The sequence below is a fragment of the Talpa europaea genome (assembly GCF_964194135.1).
Source record: "Talpa europaea genome assembly, chromosome: 1".
Taxonomy (NCBI): Eukaryota; Metazoa; Chordata; class Mammalia; order Eulipotyphla; family Talpidae; genus Talpa; species Talpa europaea.
The window spans coordinates 72,748,282-72,768,903 of record NC_140073.1 but is presented as its reverse complement, the minus strand read 5'-3'; the positions used below and the strand labels follow the sequence as shown (position 1 = coordinate 72,768,903).

General features: G+C 51.7%; 1 protein-coding gene across 1 annotated transcript; it reads right to left on the bottom strand.

Annotated features, from left to right (window-relative positions):
- Nucleotides 1–296: 296 nt before the first annotated feature.
- On the bottom strand, nucleotides 297–1,863 carry C1QL2 (complement C1q like 2; the record flags this gene model as incomplete). Its single annotated transcript, XM_084243753.1, has 2 exons — nucleotides 1,052–1,863; nucleotides 297–476 (listed from the first exon to the last, which is right to left on the bottom strand). The coding sequence occupies exons 1-2, from the start codon at nucleotides 1,733–1,735 to the stop codon at nucleotides 297–299; spliced, it is 864 nt and encodes a 287-aa protein (XP_084099879.1). The 5' UTR covers nucleotides 1,736–1,863.
- Between the last annotated feature and the right edge of the window lie 18,759 nt (nucleotides 1,864–20,622).

Sequence of the window (20,622 nt, the reverse complement as noted above, 5' to 3'; positions counted from 1 at the left end):
TCAGCACAGGTTTCCAAAGTCTGTGCCGGGCCACTGCCGCAAGGTCCAGGGTTCAGACTGACTCTCAGTTCCCACTGGGCCATACCCCGCTCCCTCCCCGGGTTGGGGACAGGGACCAGGAGCACAGCCTGAACGTGGTGAGGTTGGGACTGGGGCAAGGAGAACAGCAGGGATGTGTCTTTTCCAACGGAGATGTCAGAAGTGTCAAGAAGTGAGAGTGGTCCTCGCCGAGGAGCAGCGCTCCCCGGTGGGCATAGGGCAGTCTGAAGCCGCCCCACCTCCTGTTCCCCAAGTCCCTAATCCGGGTACAGAAGAAAGCCGGAGAACGTGCTGTACTTGTTGTTATTGCCTCCGTGCGCCTTCCCGCCGTCCAGTTTCACATAAACCTCGTCCCCAGAATCGAGGTGCAGCACCACGCTGTTGCTGGCGTAGTCGTAGTTCTGGTCTGCGTCCTGCGCGATGGCGCTGGCCCGGACCTGGGGGCGAGCGGCGAGAGCCAGTGGGCTGGGGCACCTCCACCTGGGCCCTCACCCAACCCTCACCTGGCGCGCGCCCTGGCCGGCCTGCTGCAGTCTGCTGGGGGCGCATGCTCCCGCCTATGCTCCCCGAACTCTGTCCAACTTAGCAACTCCTTCCCGACCCTTCCACTCCAAGGGCAAATGTAGGAAGGCGGCAACCAGGGCCATGGCAAAGAGGAAAGGAGACTGGAGGCAGGGGGTTAAGCCGGGCGCACCAAGAGAACTAACAAGAAGGAGGTTTCCGAGGAACTCATGGGGCTACAGGCAGGTATGCAAGTATCCCAACAATGCTGTTTGGAGAACCGGGTTTCTGGGCGCTGGGGGCCCAACCTCTAGTGCAACGTGCGAATAAAGGCTGCCGGAAAGCACTGGGAAGTTGGATACTGGGGCGCGCTCCCGCCCAGGGCTTGCTCTGGTACCCAGGAGTGGGAAAAAAGGAGCCTGGTTTCCCAGGCGGCTGAGGCTGGGGTGGGGACAGGGGTCTACGGGACTGTGCCGGGGCCAGCTAGGATGGGGTGAGGGGAGTCACTGACCTGCCCGTTCTTGCAGAGATCCGCCCACATGCTGGTGCCGTCGCCCCCGCGCATAAGGATGTGGTAGGTGAAGAAGTAGATGCCGCGCACCTGGCAACTGAACTTGCCGGTAGTGGGGTCGTAATGATTGCCGAGATTGGTGACCACGTCGTCGAACTTGAGCACCTCGTAGCCTTCGTGGGGGCTCTTCAGACCCACGTAGAAGGCAATCTTGGGACCACTGAAGGCGGCGCTCAGCGCGCCGGTCACTTCGCCCTCAGCGTCGCCGCCGCCCCCGGTGCCGCCGCCCGCCACCCCGACACCGCCGGCCGTGCCCGCTGTCAGCTGCAGCCCCGGCAGCCCGGGTCGCCCCGAGTCGCCCTTCTCCCCCGGGGGACCCCTGGGTCCAGGCGGGCCCGGTTCTCCAGGTGGCCCCCGCGGCCCGGGCTTGCCTGGTCGCCCCGGGTCGCCCTTGGGTCCCTGGATGAACGGGGGCGGAGGGTGGGCGCTTAGGTCCTGCATGACTTCCAGGGCGGCGGTGCTGGGTCCCGGCGGCGGCGCCTTGGCCCCCGCGGGACCCCCGCCGGGCGCGGCGCTGTACGGGTCGCAGATCATGCGGCAGGTGCCCATCATCTCGTAGTGCGCGGCGCCGGGGGGCGCCGCCTGCAGCAGCAGCGGCAGGGCGATGAGCAGTCCCAGCGCCATGGCCAGGAGCACGCCGACGGCCGCCAGGCAAGCGCGGCGCCGCCGCTGCCACAGCCGGGACGCGACCGCCACCAGCTCCTCCTTGCCTCCCGGGGAGGTAATGGTGGGGCGGCGCGGGCGGGCCCGCTCCCCGCACTCGGGGGCCGGCTCCACGGGTCCGAGTCGCGCCCCCGACGTGGCGACCCCCTGCTCTGGGCGCTCAGCTACTTCACCGAGAGGTGCCCGGGCCCAGGCGCCGGCGCCCACGACCCGGGAGCCGCTCCGGGGCACCGCGCAGCCCGGCGCGCGTGGCGGGGGAGCTCGCAGACCCAGCCCGGGGCCCCTGGGGTCCGGGGAGCGGTCGCCGGGGAGCGCTGGGTGCGGGTGCGGCGTCCGGTGCGGTCTCGGCAGCTCTGCCTCCGGGCGGGCTCTGCGGGGCTGAGCGCGCAAGGTGGGCGCGCGGGCTCCGAGGCGCGCTGTGCTCTGCGCTCCCGCTGCCGGCAGGCTCCCGCGCGGAGGGGGGACCCGGCACCCTGACGTAAGGAGCCGGGGCTGAGCGGCGGAGGCGGCGAGGCAGACTGCGCCCTCGTGTCCTCAGCCGTAGGTCCTCCTCCTCCCGGGCGGTGTCCTAGGCAGAGGCGGTCTGAGCGCGCTTTCTCCCGGCGGCTCCGGGAGCCACAAGTGGGCGCAGCGGGCTCAGCCCCAAGCGCGAGCTCCTCGGGCACACCCGCGGCGGCCACGCTCACGCGCCCTCCCCCCGCCACGCGCAGACGCCCACGCGCCCCTCGCTGCCCGCGCGCAGACCTCCGCATGGCCCCCGCGGCGCGGGGAGGCCTTCGGGGCCAATCCATGCCCCCACCTGCACGCAGGACAAGAGTTCAAGCCCACAAGTCAAGGAGAAGTGCAGTCCCAGGATGCTCCGCAGCACAACGCCCTGGTGAAAGCCCTGGGTTACTTCTTCAGAATGAACTAAATCTCCCTGCTGGAATTGGAATATTGGAATTCCAAATAAACCTCACTTCCTTTCACACGTCTCCAAAAAGTTAAGTAAGCCTCAGAAGACCGATTTGCCAACTTTTTGACTCTGAAAAGTCCAAAGCCTTTAAGTACAAGAGTCCATTAGCCTCGGCAGCTCTCTTCCACCCAGAACAGGGCTTAGTCGTGTCCTCTGTTTAAAGTTTATTTAGGGGCCTCCCCAGTGGCGCAGCGATTGAGCGCTGGGTTGCGAAACTGCCCGCAGCAACTGCAGCGCTGGTTCGATTCCCCGGCTGATCCCAGGCTGATCCCCGGCTGCTCCCTGGCTACCGGAGGAGGGTCCCACATGGGGCGCAGACCTCGCCTGCCGCCCGCTGCTCCCCTCAGCAGTTTATTTCCTTCTGCCTGCTCTGCTCCCCGCTCTGGCTCTGGTGAATTCTCTCACCCTCCCGCGCTTCTGACTGTACCCAGTGCTTGTATAGATAAATAAATAAATCTTAAAAAAAAAAAAGAATTTCTGACTCCTATTCCCCCCCCTTTAAAAAAATAAAGTTTATTTAGAAATGGAGATCCTTGACACCCAGCACTCAGTGGTAATCTGGGGCTCTCAGCTCTGGCTTCCAGCCAACCTCTACAAGGCAGGTCACCCAACAGGTGGACATCCCCAGTTACCTGCTACTAAAGCAGGTTTAGTTAGTAAAGAATAGTAATGCAAAGCCATTCCAAGCCAAAGTTTTGAATAAACAATAACTCTTGATATAAGGAAGTCTCTGTCTTCTACGCGCCTATGTGTTGGGAAGATCCGATACAGAAATCTAAAGTCCGGTCTTCTGATCCTGCTCTCGCCCTGAGCAGCTGTGGGACTGCGGGCAGGTCATTTCCTTCTCCCACACTCTGAGAGACGGGCTCCTGCTCTGTCCCTGCTGACATGGGACATGCACCAGGTTTGGGCTGGGGGAGAGTCCAAGCTGATGTCACTGGTGGGGCATCAGCATCTCCAGAACAACCATGCGCCCTCAGAGGTTATTGCTTTGCAGAGAACTTTCCTGTATCAGTTACTGTGTTCTGGAGTGTTAGTTTGTGTTCTGTGATCGCTCTGTGTCATTTCCCCTCCTCACCCCAGCTTACATTGCTCCAATCTCTTCCTTCACCAGTGTATCCCCCAGAGCATTGCAGAAGATCTGGTGCACTGGCCACTGAAAGTAACCCGAAGCAAACTTTACCCAGCAAAGGAGGTGGGGAAAGGAACGCATTTACTGGGCACCCACTATGATGCACTGGGCACTTTGTAGTGCTTCTTCATTACTTCCGATGGCCTTGTAGATTAGTGATTATTCTCCTATCATACAGATAGAAAAACAAAAGCATTGAAAGGTGCTTGCCCAATGTGCTCTACCCTTACGACACAGCTAGAATGCTCCTCACACCCGGACCAGAGTCTCTGAGAACCCGGCAGTGACTTTGTCAGCTAGCTCTTGGTCAAGTTCTTCTCTAGTTTACTGTGGCCCAGGAACCCTCCCTTCCCTTCCTGAGGTCCACCCTGAAAACTGGTGCACCACAGTAATTCCAGGAGTGGCACAATCTGCTTCAAATCCTGCCTCCACAACTTCCTGCGTGGCCTTGGAGAAACGACTTCACTTCCCTGAGTCTCAGTCTTTGTATGTGTAGAATGGGAACGACAAAAGTAACCTCTCAGTTTTTGAGAGGTTAAACAACTAACAGAAAGGCCTTATAACAATAGCTTGGGTCAGTAAAGGGTGCTATTATCACTGACTATTGATTTTTTTTCTACCTCCACCATCATTTTTTTTTTTTAAGATTTATTTATTTATACAAGAACTGGGGCACAGACCAGAGGTGCACGAGGGTGAGAGAATTCAACAGAGACAGAGACAGAGTGGGGAGCAGGACAGGCAGACAGACTGAAGACACTGCTGAGGGGAACAGCAGGCAAGGCAGGAGAGGTCTGCTGTGCTGTGTGAGGCGCCTCTCCTGACCAGCCGGGAATCGAACCCATGCTGCAGAGGCTGCGGAGAGCTCCACAGCGAGGCGCTCAACCCGCTGTGCCACTAGGGAGGCCCTCCACCATCATTCTTAAGATAACCATGACGAGGTATATGGACAGTAAGCAGGGTGATGGAGGTAGATTTATGATTTGAAAAAAGAGAGAGGGCCCACAGATTACCCACACACATTATCCTTCTCCAAAAGCAGAGAAGGGACTCTGCCCTGTGCCTTCCCTTCCCCTCTAATGGCCCCGCTCTGGCTTCCTGCCCTCGAGACAGACTGTGCTGAGGCTTAAGAGTCACCCGTCCACCTAGATAAACATTTTCAAGACCAGCATTTACTCAGTTTGAATTTCCTAACCCTGCAGTGTTTTTGTCCACACAGGACCTGGGGAAGGAAAGAAGCAAGGAAGGCAAGATACTTGAGACCTAGGCTCATGCTTGAGACCCAGCTTTCACCCTCACAAACCTCAGGCAGACCTTTCCTGGAGATCAAGATCCTACAGTCTCTTGGGGAGGATGGTTCCCTCCCAAGGCCAGCCCTCCCCCAGGGGTGGGGCATCAGTAGCTGGACCAGGCAGCAGGAAGGCAGCCTCCTGCCAGAGACTACCTGAGTCATGAAGTCCTTTCCCTGCTCTCCCTCCCTCCCGCCCAGGGTGGCAGAGCCAGACAAAATGGCCTACTGGAGTGTTCAATACACCTTCTCATCCACCTGGCTTCTGCTTCCCCTGAGGGATCATCAGTTACTGTCTTCTCATTAATATTAATTATGACTTTTATTAGCATATCATCTTCCATTTAGACAATGGTTTTCCATTTCAAGGCGCAGTAATGACTCAAATCAACCCATTACTGCCCTTAGTAATCCAGCCTGCATTCCTTCCACCAATACCCACTGAAAGCTTACCATGTGCCAGGCATCCCCAACTTCTCATCTTACAAAGCCCTTGTGGTCTGTGACATATGGTTTGACACTCGATCACACACTGTCTTGTCTATTGTTCTAATGGCCCCCAACAGCAATGACCCCCAGTATTCATTTACCAGTGTCTTTAGTATGAGATGCCTGTCTCTGCTCATCTCTCTGGACTTATCTTTAATTAGCCTTCAACTCCCTGCTTAGTGTCACCTTCTTGTTCAAAGTTTTCCCTGACACTGCCCCAAGCAGAGTTGACATTTCCAGTCCATGTAGCCTTAGAGTACCTTGACTATCTGTCAGTGTCATATAAACCAAGTATTTGTCAATTTGCTGACCTCCTCTACCCGTAGAGCAGGAATCATGCCATTTAATCATTCATGCGTTATCATTCATTTGTTCCACAAATATTTATTGACCTCTATTGTATGTCAGGCACTGTGCCAACTGTTGTGTGTATAGTGGAGAACAACACAGGCCTGGTCCCTTCCATTCTAGCTGTCCTGCAAGGCTTCCTTGACTTTTTCCACTCTTACTACTGGCTCACTTGGATTTGCATCTAAATAGGCATGGCTGTTTGTTTGCAGGGGGAGGGCAGACCTGAGATGAGATCAGAGAAGTAGGCAGAGGCCACATCACACAAGGCCTTGCTAGTCTTTTTTTTTTTTTAAACTTTTCTTTTTTTTTTTTTTTTTAAAGATTTATTTATTTATTTATACAAGCACTGAGTACAGTCAGAAGTGCAGGACGGGGAGAGAATCCACCAGAGCCAGAGCAGCGAGCAGGGAGCAGAGCAGACAGACGGACCTAAGTACACTGCTGAGGGGAGCAGCGGGCGGCAGGAGAGGTCTGCGCGCCATGCGGGACCCTCCTCCGGTGGCCGGGGAGCAGCCGGGGATCGAACCAGCGCTGCAGAGGCTGTGGGCAGCTTCGCAACCCAGCGCTCAACCGCTGCACCACCAGGGAGGCCCAGGTCTTGCTAGTCTTGTTGAAAGTTGTGGATTTTATCCTGAGTGCAACCGAGTGCCCCTGAAGGAATTTAAATAGAGTGACACGATGCCATCTACGCTTTGCAAAGATCCCCCTCACTGTGATGCGGTGAATGGATGTGGGGGAGAGAACAGAAATAAGAAAATCAGTTTGGAGCCTATTATTTAATCTAAGAAAGAGGTAAGGGTTATATTTTGGCATATTATAAAAAACAGTGGTGAAATTCCAGTTGTATTTTTAACATGAAACTATGGGTCTTGATGACAGATTCAAGATGGAATTTAAGAGAGAAGGAGGGAGAAATCAAAGTTGATTCCTAAGGTAGCACTTCAGCAACTGGGTGAATGATCATGAGAAGGGTATGAGGGGAAGAACAGCCTGTTGCAGGAGATGGGAGGTGGAAGGAGTTGAGAGCTCAGCTTAGTAAATGTTATTTGAGATTCCAGTGAAATATCTGAATGAAGACATCATGTGGTCAATAATGCAAGTTGGTACTCAGAGGCGAGATCAAAACCAGAGGTATACCCCAGAGAGTCCTCAGGTTACAGAGGGTATTTGCAACCCTGGGAATGGCAAATGGGCAGAGGGAGAACCACTCTATCCTAGTCACTTAGAAATTAGGTAGAGACAAGGAAATCTCAAAAGAGACTGAGAAGAATCAGCCAGGATAAGGAAGAAACTAGGAGGATGGCTTAGAAGAAGGAAGACATGATGAGTTATTTAGAAAGCTGTTAAGAGGTAAAGTAGTGAGATGAGGACAAAATGGTATCCAGTGGGTAGGGCAACAGAGAAGTCACTGGGGACTACGGTTATGGTAGTGCTCACAAACCCCCTTCCTTTTCCTCTTGGGCAGAGCCAAGGCTTCTTTCCCAAGCTCCCTCCAGAATGGTGAGGACATGGAGCTGAAATATGGCCAACAGAACATGAGCAGAAGTAATGTAAGCCATTTTCAGACCTTGACCCTAAAATCTTCCACATAATCTTGCCAAACTATTTTTCCTTTATCTGGCAGGTAGACAGAAAGGGTTCTGAGGTCCCAGGGGGGGTGTAGAACCACTGTGAATAGAGCCTGAGTCTCTGGGTCACTGCATGGAGTAGAGCCCCCTCTGCCTTCTTGCCCATGCCAGCTCAGTCTGGAATATTCTGAATTGTGTTATGCCACTGAGATCAGGAAGGTTATTTGTTACAGTCATTGGTCTAGCCTGAATAATACTTAACAAGATCCTTTTCAGCTGAGCAGTGGGAGAAATTGGTCTCAGTGGAGTCAAGATATGAGAGAGGAAATAGAAGCAATATGTGTAGACAAGTATTGAAAACCTGGAGAAGGAAAGCGGCAGAGAGATGGCGTGGCAGCTAAACGCTGCTGAGGGATCAAGGAGATGAGGTTCAAGATGGAAGAGACATGAGCTATTATTTGCTAATGAAAATAATACAATATGGAGGGAGGAATCAACTGTCAAGAGAGAGCTATGGTAATCCAATGCCTGAAGTTCTTTGTAGCTGATTCATAACAGAAAGCCAATAAAGTTTGATATCTTTAGGAATAACAATTATAAGTAATATTTATTGGGCACTAACTATGTGCCAGGCACTATGCCAAGAGTTTTAAACATATTAATTTCTTAAATGTTTTATGTGCCCTTGCTTTTACAAATGAGGAAACATTAATCTATAGATATATTTATAGATGGATAGAAAGACAGAGAGATAGATAGATAGATAGATAGATAGATAGATAGATAGATAGATAGATAGATAGATAGATAATCTATCTATTTACAAATGTCCCCACTGGATGTAATTTTCACAACAATTGTTTCAAGGCATGCTGGGATCCCTGGCATGGATGTCTCCAGAGCTGGAGCCCCAACCACTGGAACATTCTAGCTGAAGTTTTCATGTGTGTAACTCTTATCTCCCAACTTATCTGTAAGCCTCTTCAGGACAGGAACTACCATCATGACATGGCAAGTGTTCAATAAGTGTTTATAAGTCCTGATTATGTTATATCACTTGAAATCTTCACGCATATTATCTCACATCAAGTTTTACTCAAGAAGTAAAAATTTTAAAAGCATGTTGTCTGTTGTAGAAGAGTAAGAAAGTGAGGTAAAGAAAGAACACTAACTGGGCCTGCCCTGGTGGCGCAGCAGTTGAGCGCTGGGCTGCGAAGCTGCCTACAGCCTCTGCAGTGCCGGTTCGATCCCCGGCCGCTGGTGAGGGTCCCACATGGTGCGCAGACCTCTCCTGCTGCCCGCTGCTCACCTCAGCAGTGTACTTCGTCAGTCTGCCTGTTCTGCTCCCTGCTCTGGCTCTGGTGAATTCTCTCACCCTCCCGTGCTTCTGACTGTAACCAGTGCTTGTATAAATAAATAAATAAAATTAAAAAAAAAGAACACTAACCTTACAAGCCACGTAAGTTCCTTACAGTCTTCGTAAAAACCAGAATGCCCATCTTCCTTCCTTCCTTCCTTCCTTCCTTCCTTCCTTCCTTCCTTCCTTCCTTCCTTCCTTCCTTCCTTCCTTCCTTCCTTCCTTCCTTCCTGTCTATCTATTCATTTATTTGCTCATCCATTTTCCCAATAGAATTTACTGCACATCTACCATATGCAGAACACTGTTCTGGGGTGGGGAGCACCGAAGGGAGGACCAAGATAATTACCTTCTTGCTAAAGAGTTTACAATCTAGTTGGAGGGACAAGACTAATAAGAAGAAAGCATCTAAGCATCCATCAAAGATGTCTATTTAGGTAGTATAGACAGAGGGTATAGATAGGAAGAGGCTGCTAAAAGCAAGTCATTGTGGCCACAGCCCTTGAGGAAGTCAGAGCATAACCTTAGAGGACAGGTGAAATATGACCTGATCAGAGGTCTGGGTAATGGAGATGGAACTGCCCAAGAAGTATTTGGAGCCAGGGAAGAAGCTGGTTTCTACAGAGCAGAGGGGTCCGTGCAGGGCTGGTGTTGACAGTGTATTTTATGTGCCACCTTCCTTTCAAGGCCCCACTCCCCACAAATACTGATTCCTCCTCCCTCCAGCTGTCTTCTTCATGCATCACCTTGGACTTACTGGAGATTACAGTAAGGTTTGCCCAGTGTCTCACTTTGTTTATCCAGCCCCCAACCCCTTAGTCGTTCACTGTGTTTATTGAGTGATCACTTTGGAAGAAAAATAAGAGAAATAATATTCTTCAGCTCTGTGCTGGGCGCTGGACTAGGTGTTCAGTGGGGTATGGGCACCACAGCCTCTCCCTGTCCTTTCAGGGAGGTAAATATGCCCCACAGTCACAGGCCAGGGAGTGAGTGAGGCCGAGTACACAGGCTCCCACAGTGAGACAGACCAGGCCACTGTGACCTGAGGGCTTGTTGTTTTCTTTTCCAGCTCTAGCTTCTAAGATGTTCACAGCTGAAACAGGATTCAGGGGGGCTCCAGCCCTTGAAAATATTCAGGCAGCCCTACTCCTACTCTGTGGCCAATGAGGAAGCCCCCACCAGGCCCATTAGCCCAGAAGAAACAGCAACACATTTGAGTCAAGAGGGTCAGCCAGCCCCTGAAAGTCCTCTTGGAGACTGCGGCTGGCACCCTAATTATCTCTCCTCTGCGGAGCTGGCCAAGGCTTAGTCTTATTACCACAATGTGCCAACCATTTGAGTCACACAGCCCACCTGGTTTCTTTCTGTCCTCTAGCACACAGGGTGGTGCAGTTTAATTATTCATCCATGCAGTAAATATTTATTGAGTGCCTAATATGTGCAAGATATTGAGGATCCATCTAAAAGTGGAAACATTGCCACTTGCTGGCTGAATAAGTTTACCTGGATTATTTTTCCAATCTCCTTTCTTACCTTCCTGATAACATCCACCAACATAGAACTTGCCTCACCTGAGTGACCTATGCTCCAACCTGGAGAGACACATGTGACAAGTGACAGTCTTCAGATGACCCCTGCAGTATTCTTCTCTGAGTGATGTTTCCCCAATAGGAGGCTGTATGCTCTTCAGGCAAAGGTCCTGCCTTTTGGTACCCTTGGGGGTTGATACCAGGATTGACCACTCAGGATGCAGACTGAGACAGCCCATGGGTACATTTTTCCCTGGGCACCGCGAGTCACCAGCAGCCCCAGAAACCACCAGAGGGTGTGGCTCCCTGTTTGTATTTTCTTCACAGACTTGGGCTTACCTTGTACAGTTAAAGAACAGTACTGAAAACACACCTATTGATTACTGGGGGAAGCAGACTTTTGATTCAGAAGTTCCTCCAAGACCATATGGATTTACCCTAGAGAGAAATGCAGCCCTTTGTGTGTGCAGTTGTAGAACTCAGCCATGATCAGGGCCTCCTCCCATTGCATCACACAACATTTCTGGGCAGTTGCTGAACACACTGCCTGACCCTGAAGACTTAGAAAAGACAGAGAACCCAGAAATCCATAGCCATGGTGCCATCACCCTCACCTTGTCACCACTCTCTTGGTCCCTGGCAATTATATTTTCTCTGGGACCCTGTGTCTATATGATAGGCGGAAGGATGGATAGATGGCAGTGACCCAGATAAGCCCCCACCTCTGCAATGCAAAAATATCCTGTGATCCTACAATTTCACTCCCACCAGGGTCCACTTCATGAGGAAGCCAAGTCCAGCCAGTCCCCAGTGTGCTCCTGGCAAGCCTGCCGCTGTCCGTGGTGCTAATGGCTGTGGCTGCGGCACTTCCCTTAGCAGGAAGGGATTGGGTTTCAGAAATCCAAGAATTAACTCATGTTCACAGGCTCTGATGTGAGCTCATAGTTCTCTATGGAAACATTGGACACTCCATTTATTCCCTCCTCTCCCACCTTCACCCCAACACCAGTCCCAGCCCCAGAAGTCTCAGGGGTTAGGTAGGCAAGCGAGACTGTTCTCTGTCTCTGTCTCTCTCTCTCTCTCTCTCTCACACACACACACACACACACACACACACACACACACACCACTTCCCATGAAATGCTGCTGTGACAAGGCAACCACTAGTGCTGTCTAACAGCCGATATTTCTCCCAGTCAAGAGAGAGAGAGAGAAATCAACCCTAAGACTAAAATGCAGCTTTAATAATACCAAAGGGTTTCTCCCAAACTCTAATTAGATTTGTTTTCTTGCATGATAAGTATGTAAAAGGAGCACAGGATTTTGGCAGATTCATTTAAGGAGAGCTGCAGCTCAGTGAGAGCAGTCCAGTGCTGGAACGGTGGTGGAACTAATTGGGGGGGGGGGTCATCAAGGACCAGAAAATTCCTCCAGTTCCCACCCCTCTACCAAAGGGAATAGCCCCCATTGAGGTCACTCTTAAGAACAAGACAAAAATTCCTTAAGTGTTTTCTATGATCTCATATTTGAAAAGAAAAAATAAAGTATTCCTAAATAAAACTGGCTTGGAAAACTCAAAGCACTCAAAATATTTGTGTGTGTGTTTGAGTCAATTATGTGCTTTTCTGAATATTTACTATATCAATAGTCACTGTGCTATTGTCTGTGACATATTTAGCCAGATTTTAGGTTTTAGCTAGAGCATGGATTCTAGAAAATTCTGAGTTCCAATCTTGCTTCTGCTATTGAGTAGCTGTGTTGCCTTTGACTAGCTTTGTCGCCTTGAGCAAGTTCCTTCATCACTATGCCACTATCTCCTTACCTATGAAATGGGTATAATACTGTAGCAGTACCTGCCTCATGGGTTATTGTGAAATTTAAATGAGTGAATATGGAGAGTTCTTAGAAGAGATTGTGTTATTAGCGAGCTCTAGAAAACTGTTGCCTGACATTACTATTATCATGGGCACTAATATTTGTGAAATCCAATCTTGAAAATACCAAGTTCAATCCCCAGGAGGTCCCCACAGATATGCCTTAAAGTGTTTGCATAAGTTGGGCCTCCCCTGGTGGCGCAGCGGTTGAGTGCTGGACTGCGAGGCTGCCTGCAGCCTCTGCAGCGCTGGTTTGATCCCCGGATGCCGGCAGGGTCCCACATGGCGCGCAGACCTCTCCTGCCACCCGCTGCTCCCCTCAGCAGTGTACTTTGGTCCTTCTGCCTGCTCTGCTCCCTGCTCTAGCTCTGGTGAATTCTCTCACCCTCTGGCGCTTCTGACTGTACCCAGTGCTTGTATAAATAAATAAATAAATCTTAAAAAGAAAAAAAAAAGTGTTTGCACAAGTTGCTGCATTCTCCCCACCTGGAACATCCTTGTCACCACTTCAAACTTCTGATGAATTCCTTTTAGCCCTCAAAACCCAATTCGACAGTCTCCACCTAGGAAATAACCTTCTATGAATCTCTCAAGCATAAGTTAGTAACTCTCCAGAATCTTACAACAACATTTTGACTTGCATTTACTGTTGATTAAAGAATTTGTCACAGTAAATTGCGATGATTACATGTGTGTTTCTCTCTCCCACAATGTTCTGAGTCTTTTGAGGGCAAGAACCACAATCTGCTTCTCTCTAGGGCCCCAGAGCATAACACAATGCCTCAGACACACTTGGTACTCACCATGGGCACAATTAATTATTAATTGTGCCTCTTGCATGTTGCCTGGGAAGCGTGACACATGAAGTCTTCACCATTCACTAGCACAATGGGATGGAAAGCATGAACGGCTTCAGCCTCCTCCAACTGTGAGAGCTTGAGCAAGTTACCTCTCTTTCCTGAACCTGTTCCTCATCTCAAAAATAAGCAGTACTCCGTCCCTGTTGGTGTCTGAAGGAAGAGTGGAAGTATATGTCAACCCTGCCCATTCACTCATAGCTCCTCATACACACACACACACACACATGCACACACATATCTTGGGCAAAGCAGGATCCAGGGATTTATGAGGGTGTGTGTGTGTGTGTGTGTGTGTGTGTGTGTGTGTGTTAAGCATACCTAGCCTGATTGGTCTATTGACTCCATGAAGGAGTCTAGAACAAAAATGAAGAGGAGGGATCTCTCTAGATCACTGTGCCTCTCAGAAATAAGAACAAGGAATTAATGTCATCAGAGGAAGCCTCTCCCTCTCTGACAGTCCTCTCCTGCAAGTACAGGTTCTACTGGGGGTCCACAGTCACTTCCCCTCTCTAGACCTCAGTTTTTCCTCTGTCAGATGGGTATAACACTAAAGTCCTATTTAAATTGGAGATGGGAGTGGGGGTGGAGTAAGAATCTTCCTGGATAGGCCCTGGGGGTCAGAGATGGAGCAGAGAGGTTCTCAGTCTCCTGGATCATGGTGCCCATGCCCCTGTCAGCCAGCCAATCACCAAAGCACAAAGTGAAAACCTCTCCCCTGCTCCTCCCTCCTTTCCTACCAGCAAAAGCAAAGATGGAATTATAACTCTGGACTGTGGGCTCAGTAGTCCTGCCAAGAGAAGGGGTCTCCCCCAGAGCCCAGCATAGTCCACTCACTAGGAAAGAAGCTCAGAGTGTGGGACTGGTGGGGGCAGCTCAGTCAAATCAGCGCTTCAAGTGACGTTAGTCCTGGTGGTCTCCACCACCCCACCCAGCCAACTCTAGTCTTCAAACTCTCAGCTCCATCCCACACCCTCCACGCCTCACACAGCTTTCCTGTGCTCCAAACCCCTAAATGATCCTGCTCGACTTTGTGCCACACATTAGAGCCATTCTCTGAGAACTGAGCCCAGCTATGTCCTGAAGCCCTCTTCACATGTAAATACCCGGGGGGAGAGGAAGCTGCTGAGTGACACACGCATTAGTCGGGACTCCTATGCAAGGGGCTTTCTTAGTGCTGGAAGATGCTCTTGCAGCCTGGGAGTGGGGCACCAGGGTTCAGCAAAGACTGACCAGAGGAAAGCAACCTGTGAGGTGGAAAGTGGATGCATCTTGGCACAAGTGCTGGGTTCAGATTCTCGCCTCTTACTGCCGAACCCAAGCTTCCTCACCTATCAAATTGGTGTCATGCAGAGCTTCACAGGGTTATAGCAAGAAGCAAATGAGACCAGGTATTCTAAGTGCCTGGCACATAATAAGCACTCAGGGCATTTCAGCTCCCCTTCCCCCACCATCTAAGCAAGAGAGGTAACACAGGTGAGAAAGGCATAGAGGTGAGGCTGAGGCTGAGCTCAAGCTATCCTGCTGGGAGCTATATTGTCATCAGGCTGGCCTGCTTGATTCCAGGCCAGGAAGGAGATGAGGAGGCGCTGTGGACTCTCTGGCCACCCTTTCCAGGCACCTGGGGGTGGCAGGGAAGGTGGCTGGTCTCGCTCTCGCCCTTGGTCCCTCCAGAGCGCTCCACCAGGAGATGCTCTGCCTCTCAGCCACCAGTCAGTCAGCAAAGCTACTCTACATGCAGGAGGGTGAGCCAGCCTGCCAAGCGTGGCTCTGTTGACATAAACACAAGAAGGGTCTGCAGAAAACATGGGGCGGCCACGGCCTCTGTCTCCGGGAGAAGCAGCAAGGAACTGCAGGGCCAGGCATTCCCGTGACACATGGACGTGTGGGGAATTCAAGCAGGCCCAGGACTGGAGCCACTGGGGCTGGAGCAGGGGCAATTCAGGGGCAGGAGGGACTGAGCTGGGACAGGCAATATATAGTCGTCCGCTCACTTCTCAAGCACCCTCAGGCGTCTTGCCCGTCTGAGTCCCAGAGTGGAGAAACAGGGAGGCGTGTCTGCCACTGCTAGCCAGGACTTCTCTTGTGCCCAGTAATTTGTTCTACATCTGACCTGAAAAGCAGACACCACAGGAGGGTGGTAAAGTCTGCCCTCCATTGGAGTCACTCAGAGCAGCTGTGAACTTGTGTGGACATACATCTTTATCATCACCCTAATTGAAATTTAGCATTTCCTTCCACTAGGAAGGTAAGCATGGAACCAAGAAAAATCACAGTTATGATCACAGCATAACACAGTAGTCACAGCTCTCGTCACATGCAGTCATCTGACATGTGAACCCTCACAAGCCTAGTAAATGGAGCCCGTTAACATAAAAGCACATGTATTTCCACCTCATAAATTTGTGCTTCAAAATATTTTTTAAATGATTTCCTTTGTAAAGTTGTGCATTTTATTGTCTGCATATGAATCTTTCAGAGGAGGCTTCCATGACTTTATAAGGCTACAAAAGGGGTCACTGGCTCAAAAAATGTTAGGCCTGTGTGAGTGGGAGTCAGACGTGTCCTATCCTGGCCTGCAGCCTGCTGTGTGACCTTGGATGCATATCTTAACTCTTCTGTGCCTCAGTTGCCTCATCCATAAAATGGGGAGAATAATAGAACCTATGACACATGAGGCATAGAGGTTAAATGTGATGAGAATCTTAGCATACAGCCAAGAGGTGTCCAGTATCAGCTTGGCTCTTGCCCTGATTCATTCCTTTCTTCCCAGGCAGGTGGATTCCCAGCCCACCTGGAACAGGTAGAATTTCACCAGAGAAACAAAACCAGTAAGGGTTATATATTAAGGAATTTGTTGCAAGGAATTGGCTTACATGACTGTGGGGCCAGCGAGGCAAATCTGAAATCCACAGGGCATGTCATCAGGAAGGGCAGGCTGGAACTCCCAGGCATGGGCTGAAGCTGCTCTGTCCTCAGCTGAAGCCTCACCTCTGCTCTCAAGGCCTTTGTACTCATCGATGCAGGCCCACCCAGCTTATCAAGGGAGGTTTTTTTTTTTAATATATAATGTCAATACATAGATGTTAATACCACTTATAAAATACCTTCCCAACAACACTAGATTAGTGTTTGGCTGAATAACTGGGGACTGTGGCCTGGCCATCTGACACATCAGACTGAGAGACACCCCACCCAGGGAGAGGACAGGAAGGCCCAGATAGTTCAGGTGGAAGGAAGGAGCCACCTGATGCACCCCACCTGTAGAGCCTTGCCCCGGGGCTGCCCCTGCCCTGTTTGGGTCCCTGCATTGTCCCACAGTGACCCACTGAAAATGCAATGAGTTCTGAGGGACTCGAGGCAGCATTTCTAGGATTCACACTTGGATCAGCCTCCCTGGGATACCAGGGTGAACAAGACATGGTCTTGAGGGACTCCCACCTGATAGGGTGACAGGTTGGAGACAAGAGCCCCTCAGATGAACACAGCAGGTGCAGCCACAATCCAGAGAGTTAGGAGCTGCTTGAGGACAGAATTCAGAGAGGGGTGTGCTAGCTGGTGTGGCCCACTCTGGCCGGAACCTTGATTCTAGTTGGCAGCTAGCCTTAATCCTTTTGGGATCGTGTAGCGGGGAACTTTGTGACGAAGCGAAAGTGACCTACCCCCTCTGCCAAACAACCCAGACAAGCTCCTGACTGGTCACTTTCTGCTTCTGTGCCTCCTTGAAAAAGGGAAGAGGGAAGACAGCTTCTGTCAGTTACTCTGAGCTGCCGCACGTGCCGGAGGGGTCCCTGTCCCTGTCTCTGCCTGGGAAGAATAATACCTACGGCCATTCTGACTGCTCTCCCCATGGCCCTGTGTTCTATGCACATAGAGGCAGTGGTCACTTCCTACTTGGGGTGCAAACTGGCCTGAGATTATTAGGTGTACAGCCCTTTGATTCTCCCTGTGTGGCACGCCCCCTGGTGGCAGCAGGTCATGATTACCGTCTAATCCCTTCCTGCCCAGCTTTTCAAGTTAGACCTTAGCAGTTAAAGGGGGTGGTTCCCTCTGAGGAGACCAGGGAAGGGTTCTAGAAGAAAAGGGCGCCTCTGCTTGACCTGAGTTTTATAAACCAGGGTATAAAGAAAGGAGGGCATTACGGACCTCAGAAACACCCCCTGGGGCCATTGAGGAGAGGGCATCTTGAACCCTGAGGTCTAGTACAGTGTGGGAAGGCAAAAAGAAGGGGGAATTACTTCCTGTTGACAGAAATAAGCATGAGGGCCTATGAAGCTGTTGAAAGTGGGAACAGGACTTTGCCAAATCCTGGGTCAATCTGGGCCCTCATTAATCTGGAAGCCAGAGAGCCAGATCTTCTAAAGAAGTAAACATTTTCATGCTTGCCCAATCCATTGTATACAATTCAAAAAGTGGCCGTTGGCAAAAAATACCCAGCTCACCAATAGCCCAAGGGCTCCTGGGGCCAGAAGGGAGCAGGGTAGGGAACCACCACCCACATCAAGAACAGACGGATTCCTGGCAATGAGGAGGCCTCCACCCCAACAGCATTACCGTGCAGAGAGAGGTTGGATGGGAGAGCTGAAACTCCATGCCTTTCTACAAACCATAGCAGAGCTTGAAAGCACAAAGGGGAGCAGGGATATATACACCCCTTTGGAGACACCAGGAAGGTGCCAGGCATGTATACACCCCTTTGGAGACACCAGCAGTTCACCTGTCTTCAAAGGTAATCCTCATAATATCTCCTCCAGGGAAATGTCATTAGTTCTATTTTGCAGATGAGGAACCTGAAATTCAGAGACCTTAAACAGCCTCCCCAAGGTCACACTATAGTTAGGCGGCACAGAGGGAACCATGACCCAGTTCTGCGTGCAGCCTTCGCATCCCTTCTGCTGCTCTCCACAAGCATATGGGCATTCCCAAGCAAGTCTGCAGTAGCTGTCCCCTCAGAGGCCCCCTGGCAGGCAGAGAGTTCAGTATCGTGGCTATAATGTAGGTATCATGATCTTCAGTCGACATACGATAGTGTGCTCTGGACTGAAGTCTGCTCCCAGCATAGCTATCACAGCTCGGGACCTGGGCCAGAGACCTCTGAGCCTCAGTTTCACCATCTAGACAATGGATTAACAGAACTGCATCAGACACCCCGGCCCACACCATCTCAGTGCACACGGGCTGCCCTTCCAACTGCCAGCGCCTGCGTGCTCTGCCGCCGCGGGCTCAGGCGCTGCCCCATCACAGCACAGGAGCTGCCTGGGATCAGCTGTGTCCGTGCAGGACTTGGTGTTGCTTGGGTAGTGGTGGAGGAAATACTACACGGGGAACACTTTTAGGACAGGAATTTGAATCTCCTCTGTCCTGTGATCCCCCAAGAGTAAAGCCAGTCCCTGGCTTCCTCCCGACTCTCCACAAACCCTAGGGAAGGTCTCGGGTCTTCTGAGCACCCGCAGGGCTTCCTTTTGCTGATGGGCATAACCAGAGCGCCAACCCTCCCCGGCTTGCTAGTCCTTGTGCAGGAGGGGGCAGGTGGCAGGAAACAGCCGCTCTAACCCATGACTGGGACCATCTGCCTCTCCCTGCCTGGCTCTGTCCTCTGACTTCTAGAAAGACCCAGTGGGGTGTCCTTCCATGGCTCTTTATTCCGTTTCCCGTGTAAAATCCAGACATGGAAACAGGCTGCTGATGCTGGGCTCCCCTGGCCTCCTTCCCCTGAACAGAATTCTGTCCTTAGCAGAGTAACTCCCCACTCCCGGCTCTCTACTGTCCTCAGGACCCACACTCCCTCCTCCACCCCCAAGTGACATCCTCAGTCCGGGGCTCTCTCTCTGCCCTTCCAAGCAAAGCTTTTGCCAGTATTATGAATTTACAGTTTTTTAAAGAGGCCAGAGACCAAAAGGCGAGGGATTGTAGGGGCCTGGCACAACAGGACACCACAGGGTGCATTCAGATACAGATGGGAAAGTATTCTGCCCAAGGGCAGACCTTTGTGGGGTGGGCAGGTGAGACTTGCAGTGGAGATTCTCCAAGGGACCAGATGGCCCCTCTCATCCAGTGTATTCCCCCAGGATTCAAACCCAGGCTAGTGCAATGTCAGCACACATGGGGCTTTTCATAGGAATTGGATCTCGGAACAGGAATGGGGGCAGGGGGTGGGGGCAAGAAATTAAAAGCCCTCCTTGCTTATTCCCCTCCTGACTTTTGAAAGACCCAGTGGGGTGTCCTTCCATGGCTCTTTATTCCGTTTCCCGTGTAAAATCCAGACATGGAAACAGGCTGCTGATGCTGGGCTCCCCTGGCCTCCTTCCCCTGAACAGAATTCTGTCCTTAGCAGAGTAACTCCCCACTCCCGGCTCTCTACTGTCCTCAGGACCCACACTCCCTCCTCCACCCCCAAGTGACATCCTCAGTCTGGGGCTGTCTCTCTGCCCTTCCAAGCAAAGCTTTTGCCAGTATTATGAATTTACAGTTTTTTAAAGAGGCCAGAGACCAAAAGGCGAGGGATTGTAGGGGCCTGGCACAACAGGACACCACAGGGTGCATTCAGATACAGATGGGAAAGTATTCTGCCCAAGGGCAGACCTTTGTGGGGTGGGCAGGTGAGACTTGCAGTGGAGATTCTCCAAGGGACCAGATGGCCCCTCTCGTCCAGTGTATTCCCCCAGGATTCAAACCCAGGCTAGTGCAATGTCAGCACACATGGGGCTTTTCATAGGAATTGGATCTCGGAACAGGAATGGGGGCAGGGGGTGGGGGCAAGAAATTAAAAGCCCTCCTTGCTTATTCCCCTCCTGACTTTTGCCTTGGGGCTCAGAGAAGCCACAGAGGCAGGGACCCCTCTCCTATCTCTAGCTCTGTTCATGGTCTGGGCTCTGTCTGTAGAGCTCCCCAGGGGTCCCCATGTGACCTCCCTCAGCCAGCAGGCCCCTGGAGCAATGGTCAGAGAGCCCAAGCAGCCTCAGCCAGGCCCTGCCCACTTTGGGCCCTGCTCGAGGACCAGGCTGCACTGATTCTGTCAGAAAGGGTTAGACTTGTCTTATGAGCTGGCTGGATTCAGGGGGACGAGACAAATGCATTCGGACAGGCTGGATCGGAGCACTATCCATCAAACACGCTGGCCACCTCTCCAGCAGGCAACATTCTCCCCAGAAAGATCACACCAGCCCCATCCATTCTGCCTTGAGAAGGCTGGTCTTAGGTGCCAGAGAGAAGACAGGAGGAAGCAACTGCCTGCTAGCTGAGTGCCCCAGAGGAAAGGTGTTAGGACCCACTATGCCAGGCCCTGGTGGAGGGGCCAGCAGCCAGCATCTTCTCCCTGCCCAGGTGGGATGGAAGAAGCATCTCATTCCAAGATAGTTACAGCAGCACAGTGCCCTCCCGTCCCCTGTTGGGATGCTGCCTGTTGGGTGGGTGAAGAGAGGGCTGATGACTAGGTGAACACGGCAGGG